Consider the following 19,674-nt stretch of genomic DNA (forward strand, 5'->3'; position numbering starts at 1 on the left):
CTTGTGAACCCCTTTATATGTTCTTGCCCCAGCAAATCTGGTAATGTTCCCAATCTCTGGCCTCTGTGTTCCAGTACAGGATGATTATATATACTATCTTTAAAGTGTTTATGACCATTGGGGATGACTGTGTATAGTTTTCTTTCTTCCTTTTTCTTTTTGTCAGTAACAGCAATATAGACTTGATCTAGGCCCCGGGCTGGAAAAGGGAGACTGGGATGAGAAATGGACAGAGGGACTGCAGTGAGCAAGAGTTGGAAGTGACTCAGAATGAACAATCACTATTCTGGGAAAGAAAAATTCACCTACTCATTTACTCAGAGGGCATTTATGAACACCCCCTAAATTTTCAATACAGCATACTCTTCAAGAAGCTCAGGGGCTAGCAAAAAGACAATTAATGAAGCCAGTATTTTTTTAGACTCTACTGTGTACTATCTTGTACAAGGTGCTTTTACATCCATAGTTTCATTTGAGTTTTTGAAAAACCCTCTCGGATGAGTTATCTCTGTTTTACACATAGTGGAACTAGGACTCAAAAAATGTATGTGTTTTGCCCGACGTCTCACTCAGTGAGAGATGGAGGGTGTGTTGAGAAAATGAAGACTTAATGACTAATTGGTTTTGAGGTGTGGGTGGGGCAAAATATAATCCTGCAGGCAATTGAAAATGGGAATGCAATGCTAGAGAGAGGTTTGCCTTAAAGGCATACTTTTGAGAGTTTTTCTTAAAAGGTGACCATCCCCACCCTGATGGAAGGGAACAGGTCATGAGGCAGAATATAAATAAAGTGGAAAAATGAGACAATCCTATCATGTTGAGAATGAGTAAAATACAAAAATTATTTTATAAAACTCCAATCTTTAAGAAACTGAAATAAGTATGATTTCTAATGTTTTTGTTGTAGCAATGGTTTAAAAAAAAAAAAACCCACACACACATAATGTGTTTTTGATGTTTCTTTTAGCTTTGCAAAATGTCCAACAAAGAATCTTGTGAAAAAAAGGAGACGTCTCGGAGAAAAGGCGCCACCCTGTCATCCAATATTGAAGTAAGAATTTTGACTTATTGACCTAAAGATACCCTGTTTTACAGTTTTATTTTTGTATGATGAAAAAAATACACCTCAGTTTTAAAACAAGTTATGTAAATATTTTGTTCTTCTGACCGAGAGTCATTTATTTGTCTTTACTTGCATTATTTTATTTATTCCTCTCAACTCTATGAGGTAGGTACTATTATTATCCCAATTATACAAATGAAGAAACTGAGGCTTGGCAGCATCCTTTTTGGCTCTTTCTCCTCTTAAACTATACTCTCGCAAGTGCCCAGCCTGTTTTCTCAATGTGGTAAATTGCAGTTACATTCTTTAAGTTGCTTGGACCAAAACCCTGGGCATCATGCTCTGCCTGCATCCCATCTATCAGCAAGTTCTGTCAGCTGAGTGTGACTACCACCCCCACTGCTATCACCATGATCCAGGCAAACAGCTTGCTTTCTACCTTTGCTTTCTTGTGTTCCCAACATAACAGGCAGAGTGATCCTATTAAAATGTTAAATCATGTCACTCTTCTGCTCAATATTTTCTAGTGATTTTCCACTTCAGAGAAAAAGCTAATGTCTTTGCTGGGACAGAAAACACATTACTGTCACCATCTCATCTCCATCTCATTCTCCCTTTGCTTTCTCCACTCCTTGGCTTCCTTATTGCTGCTCCAGTAAGCCAGGCACATTCCTGCTTTGTGCTTGCTGTTACTCCCTTTAACTTGAAAACTTTCCCTAGATACTCACAGGGTTTGTTCCATCATTTCATTAGGTCTCCGTTCAGATGTCAAATTACCAGTGGGGACCCATTTTGACTACTTTGTTTAAAATTGCAAAAGCCTCACCCTTGCCTCCCAGCCCTTCCTGACCCCTTTCTCTGCTTTATTATTATTATTTTTTTTAAAGCATCATCTGACACCCTAAATATATTACTTATTTGTAAGTTAAACCTGCAGTAGGTATAACCTCTATGACAGCAGGGACTTTTATTGTTTTTTCACTAGTCTGTTCTCACTGTCTAGAAAAGTGTCTCTGATACACGGTAGGTACTTGAAATACTTTTCTCCTGGGTCTGTTGAATTCAAGAGCCACTGAAAAAATAACTGGGTATATGGTTTTGCTTTGTAGAAGACTAAGTATCACTATCGAAGAAGGCAATGGCACCCCACTCCAGTACTCTTGCCTGGAAAATCCCATGGACGGAGGAGCCTGGTAGGCTGCAGTCCATGGGGTCACTAAGAGTCTGACGTGACTGAGCGACTTCACTTTCCCTTTTCCCTTTCATGCATTGGAGAAGGAAATGGCAACCCACTCCAGTGTTCTTGCCTGGAGAATCCCAGGGATGGGGGAGCCTGGTGAGCTGCTGTCTAGGGGGTCGCACAGTGTCGGACACGACTGACACGACTTAGCAGCAGCAGCAGCAAGTATCACTATGGCAGTACCATTTCCCAATGTCCTTATGTGAGCTGTCTGCAACTTTCTGCTATATTACCTCTAATCCAAGTGAAAGTGAAAAAGTGAAAGTGTTAGTCACTCAGTCACGTCCAACTCTTGCAAGTCCATGGACTGTAGCCCACCAGCCTCCTCTGTCCATGGAATTCTCCAGGCAAGAATACTGGAGTTGGTAGCCATTCCCTTTTTCAAGGGATCTTCCTGACTCAGGGATTGAACCCAGGTCTCCTGGATTGCAAGCAGATTCTTTAAAATGTGAGCCACCAGAGAAGCCCACTTCTATCCCATCTCATTCCTAATTTAAGACCACCTTAGATCTTCTGATTTCTAGTTAAGTCTCCTTTCCTCTTACCGATGTTTGTATGCCTTTAAACATTGTTCCCGGACTTCCCTGGTGGTATGGTGGATAAGAACCCAACTGCCAATGGAGGGGACACGGTTCTGATCCCTGGTCTGGGAAGATTCCACATGCCAAAGAGCAGCTAAGCCTGTAAGCCGCAGCTACTGAGCCCACTTGCATCAGAGCCTGAGAGCCGTAACTGCTGCCTGTGCACCACAACTGCTGAGCCTAGGTGTTGCGGCTACTGAAGCCCTCACACCTGGAGCCTGTTCTCTGCAACAGGAGAAGCCACTGCAATGAGAAGGCTCTCCTACCACAACTAGAGAATAGTCCCTGCTCTCCGCAACTAGAGAAAGCCTGTGCGCAGCAACAAAGACCCAATACAGCTAAATAAATAAATAAACATTGTTCTCCTCTGAAACTTATTATTAATGCAGAAGGAATCTTGATTTATAACAACATTGATAAAAGAATGCTCTCTTACACTGTGCTTTATTTTGTGTTTTTCTTTCCTTTTTTTTCCAAATGACATTCTTAGGATAAGAGAGAGAGAAAAACATCAGTAAGTTCTCCTTGTTCAACTTGCTCTATAAGATCAGTGTCATCAGAGAAGAGAAAACTGGTGAGTATTTAGATACTGTAACTATAAAAATGATATTAAAGCTTTAATGTACAATTGAAAGCTTTATGATATAAATTTCCCTACTACTTTTCCATTAATTTTTTCTTGATATTATACTTGCTTTTTGATAGCCGATAGATGGAAAAGCAGCTTTTCCCTGCTACTCACCGAAAAGCATATATCAAATTCTTCCTTTGTGCTAATAGATCCTATCATGTGGGATTAGACAACGTGAATATAAATTTAGACAATTTTAAAGTCTTTTCCTGTATGTGGTTAAATTTGTCTTTACAGTTTCATTTTGAAGTCACCAGAGCAGAGATAGTGTTTGCATTTTCAGATTCAGAAATTGAGATCCAGAAAGTTAAGTGACTTGTAAAAGGACACAAAATTGTTTGCAGCAACCAAGTGAAGTCCAGATTTTTTTCCACTGTCTGCCAAATAACATGGAACAGTGACAGCAGACTAAACGCATCAACCTGGTACATGGATGGTTGCGAAGTGCTCACCATGTTCAAGAGAAGAGTTAGGAGTATATGAAGATCGCTGCACAGTTGTTGTAGATAATAAGAGAAAATAGTTGTGAAAGTTCCATGAATGCAGATTTGGGTTTTCACGAGTTTGTTTTCACATAATGAAACTGCTATTGCAATTCTTGCTGTATTAACCTTCTTTAAACACGGATCTCATCATATTTCTCCTCTGTTGAAAAATCTTCATTTACTTTTTTAGTTTATCATTTGGGCTTCCCTAGTGGCTCAGCTGGTAAGAATCTGCCTGTAGTACGGGAGACCTGAGTTCAATCCCTGCTTTGGGACGATCCTCTGGAGAAGGAAATACCTACCCACTCCAGTATTCTGGCTTGGAGAATTCCATGGACTGTTTAGTCCATGGGGTCACAAAGAGTCAGGACCCTTTTAAATTTGGTCATACCTTAAGTATCCAGTTTTCATTTTTCTTCTTCCTCAAAACAGCCCTTCTAGGTAGGCTGATTTATTTTCTCTCTGCTGAATTTATATCAGTCATCTCCAGCTTCTTAGAATGCCTAAGCATTTTTAATGGAGAATGCCTTTTTCTTTTATGCGTTCATCTTTATTCAATATATGTTCAATCTTTAGCATATTTTTGGCCTACTTTTTTTCCTTGGTACATCCCAACTTTGGGTTTTGATCTTTTAAACTCTTTTACAACTTATTGTTTATTGTTCTGCTTTATTTTATTGTTTATTGTATATATCCGTTTACTTTTTTCTACTTTATCCCTTTGCTTTACTCTGAGCTTGTTAGGACAGGGACTGCTTTACTCTGAGTTCTTTAGGACAGGGACTATATCCTCTTTCTCTGTTATTTTTATTGTGTGTAGCCCTCTGCCCCTAGAGAGACAGGGTGGTAGAATAGAAAGGGTAGAGAAATCTGGTTTCAGATCATGGCTCTGCGACTAACTTGCTCTGTAATGTTGAGGATATTTTGCTCTATTTGAGCCTTGGGTGCTTTGTAAAATGAGATACTAATAATATCTGTCTCATGAGATTATTACAAGGATTAAGAAAATTATTGTGTCAACCTGATACTGACCAGGGTTTTTGGCCTGCCCATAGTCAATAGAAAGTGATCAGATGCCAGATAAGAAGTTCAGGTAAGATTTCAATGGGGTGCCTGCTGCAGCAGGGAGAGTGAGAACAAGGAACAGTTTCCTTTGCTTTCTCAGTCACTGAGGTGGGAGCTGCCTTGTTTCTTTTTTAAATTTATTTTTTCAAAATTGGAGTAAAATTGCTTTACAATGTTGTATTAGTTTCTGCTGAATAAACTGAATCGGGTATATGTATACATATATCTCCTCCCTCTGGAGCCTCCCTCCCACCCCAACCCCAGTCGCACCCCTCTAGGTCATCACAGAGCATGGAGTTCAGTTCCCTATACTATAGAGCAGCTTCCCACTAGATACTGTTTTACATATGATTCAGTTCAATTCAGTTCAGTCACTCAGTCGTGTCCCACTCTTAGTTACCCCATGGACTATAGCACACCAGGCCTCCCTGTCCATCGCTAAGTCCCGGAGTTTATTCAGACTCATGTCCATTGAGTCAGTGATGCCATCCAACCATCTCATCATCTGTCGTCCCCTTCTCCTCCTACCCTCCATCTTTCCCAGCATCAGGGTCTTTTCCAATGAGTCAGCTCTTCGCATCAAGTGGCCAAAGTATTGGAGCTTCAGCTTCAACATTAGTCCCTTCCAATAAACATTCAGGACTGATTTCCTTTAGGATGGACTGATTGGATCTCCTTGCTGTCCAAGGGACTCTCAAGAGTCTTCTCCAACACCACAGTTTAAAAGCGTTAATTCTTCAGCACTCAGCTTTCTTTATAGTCCAACTCTCACATCCATACATGACCACTGGAAAAACCATAGCCTTGACTAGACGGACCTTTGTTGGCAAAGTAATGTCTCTGGCTTTTTAATATGCTATCTAGGTTGGTCATAACTTTTCTTCCAAGGGGTAAGCGTCTTTTAATTTCATGGCTGCAGTCACCAACTGCAGTGAATTTGGAGCCCAGAAAAATAAAGTCTGACACTGTTTCCACTGTTTCTATTTGCCTTAAAGTGATGGGACCAGATGCTATGATCTTAGTTTTCTGAATGTGGAGCTTTAAGCCGTTTTCACTCTTCTCTTTCACTTTCATCAAGAGGCTCTTTAGTTCTTCTTCACTTTTGTATATATATATCAATGTTACTCTCTCAGTGTGCCCCACCCTGTCCTTCTCTCACTATGTCCTTAAGTCCGTGCTCTGCGTCTGCATCCTTATTCCTGCTCTGCAGATAGTTTCATCAGTACCATTTTTCTAGATTCCATATATATACATTGGTGTATGTTATTTGTTTTTCTCTTTCTGATTTACTTTATTATGTTTGACAGACTCTAGGTTCACCCACATCACTGCATATGACTCAATCTAGTTCCCTTTTATGGCTGAGTAATATTCCATTGTATATATGTACCACATCTTCTTTATCTGTTCATCTGTTGATGGACATCTAGGTTGCTTTTATGTCCTGGCTATTGTAAATGGTGCTGTGCCATGCTTAGTTGCTCAGTCCTGTCTGACTTTTTGCGACCTCATAGACTGTACCCCACCAGGCTCCTCTGTCCATGGGGATTCTCCAGGCAAGAATGCTAGAGTGGGTAGCAGTTGTTTTGGATTTGCTTTTGTGGGTCATCTTCTTCTCTTTTGTTTCCTGCCTAGAGAATTTCCTTTAGCACCTTTTGCAGGCTGGCTTTGTTTAGTCCCTAAGTTGAGTCCGATTCTTGTGATCCCATGCACTGTAGCCCTTCAGGCTCCACTGTCCGTGGAATTTCCCAGGCAAGAATACCGGAGTAGGTTGCCGTTTCCTTCTCCAGGGGATCTTCCTGACCCAGAGATCGAACCTGCATCTCTTGCATTGCAGATTCTTTACCACTGAGCCAAGGACACTAACTTAATTAGAAGGCTAAAATCCTTGAGTAAGTAAGGCTGGCTTGGTGGTGCTGAATTCTCTTAGCTTTTGCTTGTCTGTGTTTAATTTCTCCATCAAATCTGAATGAGATCCTTGCTGGCTGTAATCTTAGTTGTAGATTTTTCTCTTTCATCACGGTAACTATATCCTGCCACTTTGACCTGGCCTGCAGAGTTTCTGCTGAAAAATCAACCGAGAGATCGATTCCCTTATGGAAATTCCCTTGTATGTTATTTTTTGCTGTTTTAAATATTTTTTTCTTTGTATTTGGTTTTTGTTAGTGTGATTTGTATGTGTCTTGGTGTGTTTCTCCTAGGGTTTATCCTGCATGGGTCTCTCTGTACTTCCCAGACTTGGGTGGCTATCTCCTTTCCCATGTTAGGAAAGTTTTTGACTATAATCTCTTCGAATATTTTCTCAGACCATTTCTTTTCCCTTCTTCTTCTAGGACCCAGTATTTTGAATGTTAGTGTATTTAGTGTTGTTGCAGAGTTCTCTGGGTCTGTCTTTAATTTTTTTCAGTTTTTTTTTTTTTAAATCCTGTTCCTTGGCCGTTATTTCCACATTCTGTCTTCGTTTTTCATTCTTCTGCCTTAGTTATTCTGCTATTGATTCCTTCTAGTGTATTTTTCATTTCAGTTATTGTGTTCATCTCTGTTTGTTTATTCTTTAGTTCTTCTAAGTCTTAAACATTTCTTGTATTTTCTTGATCGGTGCCTCCATTCTTTTTCTGAGTTTTTGGATCATTTTTACTATCATAAATTTTTTATTTTCAGGTAAGTTGTCTATTTCCTCTTCATTTGTTTGGTCTTGTAGCTTTTTATTGTGCCTGTTTGTTTGTAACTTGGGTTTTTGTTGTCACATATTTTTGGTGGGTGGGACTGTGCTTCTGTCTTCCTAGTTGTTTGCTCTGAGATTTGGGTTTCCCTGGTGGCTCAGAGGTAAAGAATCTGCCTACAATGGAAGAGACTCAGTATTGATCTCTGGGTTGGGAAGATCCCTGAAGAAGGGAATGGCTACCCACTCCGGTATTCTTGTCTGGAGAATCCAGTGGAGCCTGGTGGGCTTCAGTCCATGGAGTCACAAACAGTCAGACATGACTGAGCGACTTTTACTTCACTTCCAGCACTGGAGTTTGCAGGCAGTTAGGTAGAGCTACTTCTTGGTGTTGAGATGTGGACTTCCAAGAGACTTTATATTAATATAAAGTCCTTGCCCCTACAAGAGACTCAAATTAATATTCCCTGGAGTCTGTGGTTCTCTGTTAGAACCACCAGGTTCAGCCCTCCTACCCTAGGAGCTCAAGCCCATCCTCTGGCCCATGAACCGAGATCCTACAAGCCACGAAGCCTCACAGAGTAACAACAACAGCAACAAAAAGTGAAATTTTAAAAACTAACACATATATTAGGAAAAATAAAGATAGAAGTGAAACAACCACTGGAAGCTAAAACAGAACTGCAATAGGAAAAAAAGAGAAGAGAACGAAATCTGGAAAAAGTCTTGGCTGTTGCGGGGCAGGGCTTAGGTGGGGGTGGGCCCATGCTGCAGATAAAGGCCCTGGGTGGGGGTGGGGTGCAGGTTGCCTGAGCTCAGCTGGGCCTGGAGGGGCTCTGGAATGCTTCTGGCCTCAGAGTACAGAGGATCAGGCCCCCGGCCTCAGCAGGCTTCCCAGGGTTGAGTAGGTTCCAGGTACGTGCCCCTGATCTTCTGACCTCTGAGGGTCTCTCCCTGTCCCCACTGATCCCCTTGAGGTAAGTGTGCCTCTCAAGGCTTGGGAACTCCTCTCCCCGAGCTGCTCCTCAAGGGCACTGGTCCCGCTAGCCTCTGCTTCTTCCCGCTCGCTCCCCATTATATTCTACCCCTTAGTATATTGCTCAGAGGTTCCTCCTGTCCACCTGGGTGTCATGGTTGCCACCAGCATCTGGTAAGGGCACTATTTGTGGCACCTTCCCTCTCTGCCATCTTGGCTCTCTCTTGTTATATGGGGTGAAGTTAGGGGTGTGCACAGACTTAGGGCTGGAAGGATGAGGTGTTTTGCCTACCCTTCTGGTGGTGGTGACTGCAGGGGGCATGCTTAGTACCCTGCTTTTTGCTCCTGGCTCTTCATGAGTAGCAGTTTTTTGGTCTTAATTTGCCCCAACTGAGCGTGCAGACAGTTATTTTTAGTTTCATATAGTTTCTTTGTATTCTGTTGCTGGAGAAGAGGTATGTCCAGGTACAAGTGTTGCAGCAGTTACAGTAAAGGGTCCCAGGTCCCAGGCTGTCTCTAACGTATTCACTAACATATAGGTATGGAAAAATACTGTCTCCCAATCTCTTTCCTCAGTTCACAATTTATATTTCCTAAGTAATACCTTTTTTCTTTCAGAAATCAGATCCTGCAGATATTCTGTACTGTAATATGAAAAGAAGACAAGAACTGAAAAGGTAAATTTTCCCTTTTTCTTGGTATATTTTTTAGCTTTGAATTGTGAGACTGAATATTTAGATTTGCAGAATCTTTTATTTTGTTTAATGCTGTTTTGTAGGCACATATTTATAGCTAAATCACAGATATGATTTTCTTAATATTTGTATAAATTTAAGAAAAAGTTGAGTGAAATAAAAAATCTTATCAGAATTCTATACTATGTAAATACTACTTTCAACGAAAATGTTAATTTGCATCTCAAATAATTTGATTTTGACACACCCTTGCAAGATACATAACTTCATGACATAACAGTAATAGAAGACATTATGAGGCTGATTTAATCATTTTGGATAAATTATCTTTGCATATTACCCATGAAGAGAATATGTAGCTTACTGAATTGATATGGCTCTGAAACCATGTTAATTTAACAGATTGTGGCTACAACTAGAGAACTTGGGAAATAGTAGGAATAATTAAAGGTATTATAATGCTGAGTTTTCATTGTTTAATGACCTTATGGACCATGGTGTATAGATTGCTATGAAATATGCCACATAGGACTGTTGTGAAGAACAAATAGGAATTTCAAAATGCTCAGAAAACTAGAGGGTCATTAAAATTTTCTTTCATTTGTTGTTTTCCTGATTTTTCTTTACTACAGTTAATATCTTATATGATATGCTAATAAGTGCCAAACAGGGTCCTATTAAAGTTTTGTCTCATTGCTATTTATTAACAGGTAAATAATGATAGGCAATCTTTTTGTAGAAAGAGCAAAGAAAATAAAACCAGGTGAAACTCCTATGGAAACTCTGAGATGTTTATAGTTTGCTCTTGCCATAGTTAATTCTTTGAGAAGTCAGTTATTCATGGTCTCTCTGTCCCCTGCTGGACAGTAAAGTAATGAGGGGAAAGGGCTGTATTTGCTGTGTCCTTCACTGCCTCCCAGTGTCCAGAAGGACAGGCGCTTAAAAGGCATTCAGGGCTTTACTGATATAAATTAATAGATTGTGGCTCATCAAATTTTTTCCCCTTTTTTTCTGACTACAGAGTAATATCTCGTTTTATTGTGCAGGAAAATATTATCACCTCTAGCTATTGTTGCTTCTAGCATTCTAGTATGTTTCTTTCTGACTTGTTTATTATGCTTATTTAAACTGTTGAGATGGTCTTATGTATACAGATTTATGCCATGCTTGTTTTCTGCTTAATAGTATACCAGTATATTTTGTATGTCTTTGAAAATTTTGCATAAACATCCTTTGAAATGACTTTGATAGTTTATTGTATTTGGTAGAATGACATGTTTCTTAGTCATTTCCAAAATTTTAGCATTTACTTTGTACCTGACTTTTTGCTCTTACAGATAATCCTGAATTGAGTATCTTATTATTTTCAGTCTATTTTTAGCTTTTTTCTCCTTAGATTTCTAAAGTGGGAATTACTAAGAAGTTAAAAGATAAGAACATTTTCAGAATTCTTAATTATATCATGCAATTCCTTGGTGGAACTGTTATATCATTTTGCATTTCCACTGGCAACATATGAGAGGGTCCATTTAACAACCTCTTGCCAGTATTTAGTGTTATTTAACAATCTTGACTAATTTGATAGAAGAAAATGGTACATCACAATTAGCACATCTGTGACTACTAGGGAAGTCAAACATTTCTCCCAAAAATGTCTATTAACCATTTCCTTTTTCTAATTCATTGGTTTTCTGTTCATGTCTTTTTCTAGAGCCTTAGTACTGTTCGATGAGATTTTAATTTACTAAGGCTAATAAGCTGTCACATTTGTAGCATATGCCATTTCCCAGTTCTTTTAATTTTATTATTTTTTAATATACTACTGTAGTCATTTACATTTACTGTTTTCCTCTGTGATATTTTTCCCATTGCTATTAAGTTTAGGAAGTTCTTTATTAGGAAATCTGATAAATGTTCCCTTTTTATTTTATGGTTTTTAAGTATTTAATATGAAGTATAGCAATTACAGAAATAATTATTTAGCACGAATGTTTAATCTGTTTGGGATCACATCATCTGATGTTATATAAAGCTGTACATTTTTTTTTTTCCAAATAACATACCAGTTATTCCAATACCATTTATTAAGTAATCCTTTCTACTTTATTAATAATGTAGTTATTTCTTACTTTTAATAAAGTTCATATCAGGCCAGTTCTTTCATTTCCTAACTAAAATGATACAGTGCAATATTATGTCTTATGTTTAATTGTAATGTCTACCTAATTTTCTGTGCTGCTTTACAGACTGAATGTAGAAACTGACCCTCCAAGAAAGAGACCAAAAATTGATTCTTCATCCCAAGGACTTGTTACACTCCAGGAAACATCATATTCAAATAATAATCAGATTATTACACAGAGTCCTTCTTCAAATGAAACTAAGAAAGATATAAGTAAATGTGTAGATTTTCAAGTTAAAGATATTAAATTGGCAAATGTTAAGAGTAAGCTGGACCATGGAATTAAAAACTTTAGCTGTCCTAAGGTGGCCAAAGATGTGAAACCAAAAGCTGAAGGCCAGGCAAGTGAAAAAAAATGGCCTCATTTACTTGCTCAGAGGGAGAAGATGAAGGAATTCAAGAAAGAAAGGTACAATAAATTTAGAGACAGTTCTGAAAAATGTGCTTCGGAGAAATGCAAGAGAATCCAACTTTCTCAGGATTGTAATTCCAGCAAGATAATTAAGGAACCCTTTGAATCTAGAAGGAGAAGGATTAATTTCAAAATCCCGGTAAAATCCTGCAATACCCTCCAGAATCTTGTACAAGAAAATGTCTTCAGTTTAGGTTCTAACAAGTTAAAGACTAAACAGGAGAAAAAAGAATGCCCAGAAGCCTCCCAGTTTTCATTAAAGTTTACAAGGCACAGAAGTGAATATTTATTTTCACATTCCACATATAAGCAGACTGTTCATGAGTGGGAAGGAAAATATCATGAGCATCAAGAAATTAATGATTTAAGTTCTGGTGAAAACCTAACCCAGGTAAGGTAGTGCAAAATGAATACAGACCTTAGTAAAGAGTTTAAATACACTTAGGTTTGAGTTGTTTCTGTTATAGATAGTGATTGTAAAAGGCAGATTCTGTTTAGTCAGGAAGGTATGTTGGTTCTTTTATTTTACTCTGTAAATTCCAACTTCCTTAAGAAACTATCCTGGCAACTATCAGGGACCCAAAATAGAAGGGACTGTGTAAAAATACAGAGGAAGCAGTTATAGATAATCCTATCAGAGAAGTACTATGACAGTTTTCTCTAACTCCAGGTACAATTCCAGGGTTAATATTCCAAATAGCTGTTCCTTTAACAAATTATTCTTTTGAGTGCCCTGTATGCCGGGTACCACAATCACAGTCATTGTTTTCAAAGGCTTTCTTATATGAGGAGGTACAGAAACAGCCACCTCAAGTCAAGTACTTAATCACCTTACATGGGAACACATAGCAAGGGATTACAATGGCCTTGGATGGATTAATTCAGTAAGATTTACTGGAGGGGATAACATGTATGTGAAGGCACTCAGTCGTGTCTGACTCTTTGTGACCCCATGAACTGTAGCCTACCAGGCTCCTCCATGCATGGGATTTTCCAGGCAAAAGTACTGGAGTGGGTTGCCATTGCCTTCTCCAGAGGATCTTCCTGACCAGGGATCGAACCTGGCTCTCCCACATTGTAGGCAGACGCTTTACTGTCTGAGCCACCAGGGACCTGTGGTTGAATAGGAGTTACTCAAGTGAAGACAAGGTGGAGTGAGATGGGAGAAGCAGGAATGTTCCAGACAAAGGAATTATATATACAGAGATCTAGGCTAGAAAGCTTGGCACATCTGTTTTGCTTCTAAATTATGCAGTAAATCAGCATATGTGGGCTAATTTGAAAACCTAATTGTGATAATCTTGTTTCTATGGCAAATAAAATTATTTATCTTTAGGAGAACTTTTAGAACTTTGGAATTTTAGAAGCTCTGAAATTTAGAGACTGCTTATAAACAGCAGTGGTTACCTCTTTTTAGGTATCAAGACTATAGAGTGTTGTACAAGATACTTCCTTTGAAAAATGGAGGGATTGTAACCAAGGGGGCCAGAAGAGCTTGAGAAAGAGTACTCTTTTTCACTGAACTTGAAGAGGTCCAAAGAAGGAAAGAATTGAGTTTGTTCTTTTTATTGCTTTCTTAAAGGAAAGCTTCAGTTTTCTTCTTGTGCTGTATAACCAATTCTCTAGAGTACAATGCAAGAAAGGAATCTGAGTTTTCCAGTATGTTCACTGAACATCTTTGTATCATTGTTTGGTATTCCCCTGGTGCTGTATATCTAAGGAACAGTATGAGATGTATCTTACACACTTTTTTGCTCTCTGTTTAGAGTTATTATAAAAACTGAATGAGGTACATAGCATGAATATTAAGTTGTAGGGGAAGCAATTTTTGCATGATTACTTTTCAATTATTGGAATTAAAACTCTTTATATTCCTTTGATAGCAGTCTTATCTGACTGAAAGTCATTTAGATACAGGAGCAGCAAGTAAATATTGTTCTTATCTTGAATATGTTATCATTAACATTATTAGTGACAGTAGCTAATCATTTAAATATTATATTTGTTTTCCTCATAAATTCCTCAGTGGATAATTGTCTTCCTAAAATAATGAGTTTACAAAGAAGTAATTGTGTTTTTTTGTATTCAGTGATCCTGTTATGCTTTCCTAGGAGAAAGTGACTTCTTTTTTTCCCTAGGCTTATAGTTCTTTGTTATCCTTTTCAGTTTGTATTCTCCCCTCACCATTGTGAACTAATATTCTAGAGATTTATTGTTTACAGGCCACTTTTATAAATGGTATCCCACTTAATTCTTATAAATCTCTGGGGATAGAAATTCATCAGTTTATCTAAATGTTATTATGTATTAAGCATTTAGAGTTTGAATAAGATGCTTTTACCCTCAAGAAGTTCCCAGAGAGGTAGATTAGTAAACAAATACAATTTCAGATACAGTGAAGAAAATATTAGAGCCCTGGGAATTTGGCTGGTGTTAGAATAAATTTGGAAGTGAGTTAAGGAAGGGCTCATTAAGAGATTCTTAAGAGATTCTCTTAAGCTTGGAGATTCTTAAGCTTGGTGTTGAAAAATGTGTAAAGCAAAGAATAGAAGTGTTGTGCTGCCAGGGGAAATGATCAGCTGTGTAGTGGCCCAGAGTTGTGAAACTGCATGGCAGGAGCATACATGAGCACTATGTTGTTCAGTTTGACTTGAGATGTGCTGAGAATCTATATGAGAGGAAGTTGGAGAGGAAGCCAGGGTCTAGGCAATGGATCCCTTTATCTCTTCTGGGAAAGACTGCTTTTTATCTTGTAGATAGGACAGAGCCACTGAATAATCAGGTTTCTAGTTTGGAATCATTTCAGCAAATAAAGCCATTTATACCGTCATTGTTGTTACTCCCTTTTGTCATCTCCAGGGAAGGCTTTATCCCAATCCATGGACTTAATAAAACATGGAAGGGGGAAGGCAAAGTTTAAATGCCCTCTAAGACTTTCTTTTATAATAGGGATTTGAAGTTGATAGAAAGTTTTTTGAAATCACTGAAAGTGACTTGTCAAAGAGAGTGAAGGGTAGTAGTGACCCAAGTAAAAGAATGAAAAGACTTTCAATGTCAGAAGTTGCAGGAAGTTCTATAATGATCTCTAGCTTGGTTGGCACTCCTTAGCGGAAGAGAATCTAAAGTTCCAGTGAGATTTAAAGTCAGGTGGAGAAAGCATTTTAGAGCCCACGGTCATGGGAGAGTGCGGCTGTAACGGGCCGACGTGTGTGACGTGTGTGGTGTTGTATTGTGTGAAGATTGGTACTGGAAAGTTAGGGTAGAAGCTCAATTCCCAAAGCAACATAGGATACACTTTCTGAAAGAGAGTCTGAAGTTTATATCCAGCTTCTTATAAAATACATGTGTGTTTGATGTTGTCTTGGCGAATTCTTAGAGGATGATATGGTTCAGTAGAGGCTTAGTTAAGTTCCTTCTCACCTGTATGTAGGATTGGGTAAGTCTCAGCCACTCACCGAAAGTGCCAGGGAAGAACTGAAATTAGAGAGATCGTCAGTCTTTGCTGGGAGACAAAAAATAAAACACCTATACATTTTCAGTCTTTCTCTCCCTCAACCATATAATAATCTTCCAAGTTTCTTTTGTTGTTTTGTCATGTCACTTTTAGGAATGGTTCATTTACTCATGGATGAAAATTTCCCACCACCAAGGCCCAGTATTCTTTTTATCCTTGCCATGGTTATTTCTGTTTCTTAAGGTGGCGTGTTTTGTTCTTAGAATATGAGTATTTTTAGGGAGGCATGTATATGAATGAGTAAATCTTAAAGAATTTCTACTATGTTTCATGACTTGATAGAATGAGGCTTTTCTATTCTGGGGACAGTTTTTCATGTGGGGGCAATTTTGCCTCTTAGTGGGTATTTGGCAACTGATTTGATGGAGACTTTTTTTTTTTTTTTCAGTTCATTGTTTTTCTTTTTATTGCATTTATTGAAGTATGCACCCCCAAACAGTATAACTTACCGGAAGTTATACTGAAGTATAGATAATTTTCTCTTCAACTCCATTTACATCAAATTCTGTCTCTGTTATAACACTGAAATTGTTTCGGCAAAGGGATGGAGACATTTTTGATTGTCAAGGATGGGAGGGAGGTACGTATCTAGTGGGTAAAGGGAAGAGATACTTCTAAACATCCTACAATGCTTGGAACAACCCCAAACGCTTAGTGTTTTTCTATTTAAAGAAGACTTTAAAACCATGTTGATTGCTTTTTATTTGTGACAGTCAGTTATACTTTTGTGTCTTCTGGGTCAGTGCCCCTTGATAGAAGAAAGGTTTCTCACCTCTGCTCTAATGTTAGATTCTACTTTAATTTCTTTACGTTATGATACATCAGGGAACTACTTCCCTGAAGTGAGAAGAGTGTTAACCCCCAAAACAAAGAATCGTCTGATCCTGAATGTCAGTAGTTCCATAGCTGAAAAACCTTATTCTTGGTGTATGCTTCTTAACTAATTAATAAAATTACTTTTCATTTCAGAGTTTTGAAGCACCATGTTCTTCAGTGTCAGTTGAAAGTATTCAAGATGCAGATCAAGAGGTTACTGATATATTTGTTTACTTTGAATATTTTTAATGAAATTAAGACAGGGGATTCCTATTTTAACAAAAAATTATGATGATAAAAACTTTTATAGTATGAAAATAACAGTGATGTCTCTACTTAATTCAGTATATAAGTATTTATGAAGTCCTGAAAAATTCTTTGGAAAAGTATTTCCATTTATTCAATCACCTTTTGGCCTTTTTTGTTCTAATAAGCTCTAATTTGTTTTGAATAAAAAGCGTGGAGCCTATGCTTACAATATTAATTTTAATTTAATGTTATGTTTTTGCATGCTTATACCTCAGCTTGCCAAAATACAGTATAATATTAATGTTTTTGCCTCATTTTTCTCATTAGCAATAAGATGAAAGTGAAAACATACATATTTATTTTTTACCTGTTGCTTCATTTCTCAGCTAGAATCTTCTGGTCAAACCTATTAGAAGTATTGCATGTAATTTTATGTTCTCTGCTTCTAAATTAAAATTAGATTCAGAGAACACTTTGGGTTTTTCTATTTAAAGGAAACTTTAAAACCATGCTGATTGCTTTTTATTTGTGACAGTCAGTTATATTTTTATGTCTTCTGGGTCAGTGCCCCTTGATAGAAGAAAGATTTCTCACCTCTGCTCTAAAATTAGGTTATACTTTAATTTCTTTACATTATAATACATAAGGGAACTACTTCCCTTAAATGAAAACCATATAAAGATCTGGATTTCAGTTTTTCATAGTTAATTAACAATCTTAGAAATTAGGAAGAGTGCTGATCATCCAGACAAAAACATATTAGGCTCCTAAAGTACTTTGAAGTGAGAATGGAAATGATAATTAACTTATTTTGGAGAATTAATTTATTATCTCTTATGTATTAGACCCTATGTGAGGTTTTTCATGTTCTTTCACTTAATCCTTACAAAAAGTACCAAAAGGATACAAATATTTACCATTCCTATTGTGCAGATAAACTGAGACCCATGGTGTTTAAATGATTTGCCTAAGGTTGTAATAAGAATAAGAGAAGAGCCATTTTATTTTTTTTAAAGAGCTTAAAAAAATTTTTTTTTTACTATGGTTGATTTGCAATGTTATGTTAGTTTCAGCTGTATAGCAAAGTTGATTTGAGTTATAGATATACATATATCTTCTATTTCAAATTCTTTTCCTGTAAACCTTGTATATGTTTATAAATCTGTGGGGTTTTTTTTACCATATTTTTGTAAAGTTTTTGCTTTCCACAGACTATCTGATATTAAGCGAATTAAGAATTAATTGCTTTCATACTAATCTGAAGAGAAAATAATTAAAATATTGTTTTGCGGGTCTTTTGCAATTTAGATGCAGATAGTAGAAGAGCTTCATGCTGCTCGTGTGGGAAAAAGTGTGGATTTACCTGAGGTTCCACCTTCAGGAGAGTTAATGAGTATGGAAATTGACGTGGTAGAACATGATATACATTCCTCTACTGGTATATATATGACTTTATGTATATGACTGTGTTTGCGATCTCCTGTGTTTTCTCAGTGTTCAATTTTTATAATATTTAGGTGAAAGTGTTAAAATGTGCTCATTTGAAATAATAAAATATGGTATATTTCTTTCAGCTATAGGAATCAGGTCTAAGATTTGTGTTATCATTTGCTTTATATATCTCACATTATTAGGCAGTTAGAAATATTTTCTTTTTTTTGCCTAAGGACAGTAATCAGAATTATGACTAGTCTGTTAGTCTTGTTCTTAATCATAAATTTTAACAGTTTCAAGTTTGTAAAGCACTGATCAGAAACACTGCAATTTCCTCAAAGGTATTCATGAATTTCTTAGTTATATAGTAAAACTGTGATTTTTCTTACTCCTGGGAGAAGAAAACCTGAGATTATTCTTACTCTTGCGATTATTCTTACTCCTCCAGAGTATGCTAGTATACAGTTTTGAATGGCATTTATAAAAATAGTAATGCTGCTACATTATATTCATGTTGCATTTTCCAATTTATTGTTTATCTGTGAATCAGTTCACCTGTTCCTAATATGACCCTAAGAAGAAATAATACTAGTATTATTAGTTTTCTTTCTTTTTATACATATTTATCTTTTCAGTGTTATTTCACAATATATTAAGATTAGTTTCTCATTCCTAACTGGATAACTACCAGTGATAGAGTACAGGGTTTGACAACATAATTACTGCTGTCATAAGTTAGTTTATGATTTAAAAATCTACCCATAAGTAATATGCAATATTCTACTGGTGGATGATTAAACACTGATTACTGTTCTTTCTCTTAAGAATTGGAGTAAATGTGTTTTTGTTGTTTAAAGGATTGCCTTAAGAATGCTGTCAGAGTTCTATGATAACAAAGTTTTATTTATTATATAAGTGTGTTACAAATGTCAGTTCTCACTTTGCTTTTTTTCCCTAGCAAATGCTGCTTCAGACAAAAAGCTTCTAATTGTTATTGACACAAATATTCTAATGAATCATCTCAAATTTGTTAGACTTTTGAAGACAAGAGAAATCCCAGGTATTTATAAAACATACTGACTGATTCTGATTTTCTTATTTAACATTTTATATTAACAGTGATGTGAGTTTTTTACTCCCTGTAAACTTACTTTCATTTGGATATGTTGTTAAGCACAAGCGCGCACAGCATAATCAGCTTAAGTAAAAAGCGGAAGAGCCTTTACTGGTTAATCTAGCTTCTAAACTTCCTTTTCTTTGATCTCCGGTTGTATTAGTATTTATTTTTGTAATGTTCTCTTGACGCTGTATCTGTTTTAAGTTCCTATTTTTATGTATTGTTTCTTTATTTAGATTGTGAATTTCTTTAAAACTTTTAATTCTCCTACAGCAGTTTGACTTAGTAGCTTAATACATATTTGTTGACTTATAAGAAATCTTTTTATTTCTTAGGCTTTGAGAGACTTGTGTTAATAATTCCCTGGGTGGTTGTACAAGAGCTGGATCGTATGAAGGCAGGAAAATTACTGAAACATGCCCAGCACAAAGCTATACCTGCAGTTCATTTCATCAATGACAGTCTCAGAAATCAAGATAGAAAGCTATGGGGTCAGTCAATACAACTTGCATCTCAAAAACTTTGTAAGTATTGTCCTCTCAGGGTGTTTCC

The 19,674-nt window shown here is 37.1% G+C and overlaps 1 protein-coding gene across 2 annotated transcripts in view; it reads left to right on the top strand.

The window, feature by feature from the left end:
- The window catches only part of SWT1 (SWT1, RNA endoribonuclease homolog), a 102,380-nt gene that overhangs the window by 3,497 nt on the left and 79,209 nt on the right, over nt 1-19,674 (top strand). For both annotated transcript variants that reach the window (XM_018060724.1, XM_005690975.3), the window contains exons 2-9: nt 968-1,051; nt 3,375-3,458; nt 9,322-9,380; nt 11,645-12,383; nt 16,476-16,535; nt 17,880-18,009; nt 18,964-19,065; nt 19,458-19,646. In XM_018060724.1, the coding sequence (XP_017916213.1) occupies nt 977-1,051; nt 3,375-3,458; nt 9,322-9,380; nt 11,645-12,383; nt 16,476-16,535; nt 17,880-18,009; nt 18,964-19,065; nt 19,458-19,646 (1,438 nt within the window). In that variant the 5' untranslated portion in view covers nt 968-976. The remainder of the gene's footprint in view (nt 1-967; nt 1,052-3,374; nt 3,459-9,321; nt 9,381-11,644; nt 12,384-16,475; nt 16,536-17,879; nt 18,010-18,963; nt 19,066-19,457; nt 19,647-19,674) is intronic.

The sequence above is a fragment of the Capra hircus genome, chromosome 16, assembly GCF_001704415.2.
Source record: "Capra hircus breed San Clemente chromosome 16, ASM170441v1, whole genome shotgun sequence".
Classification (NCBI taxonomy): domain Eukaryota; kingdom Metazoa; phylum Chordata; class Mammalia; order Artiodactyla; family Bovidae; genus Capra; species Capra hircus.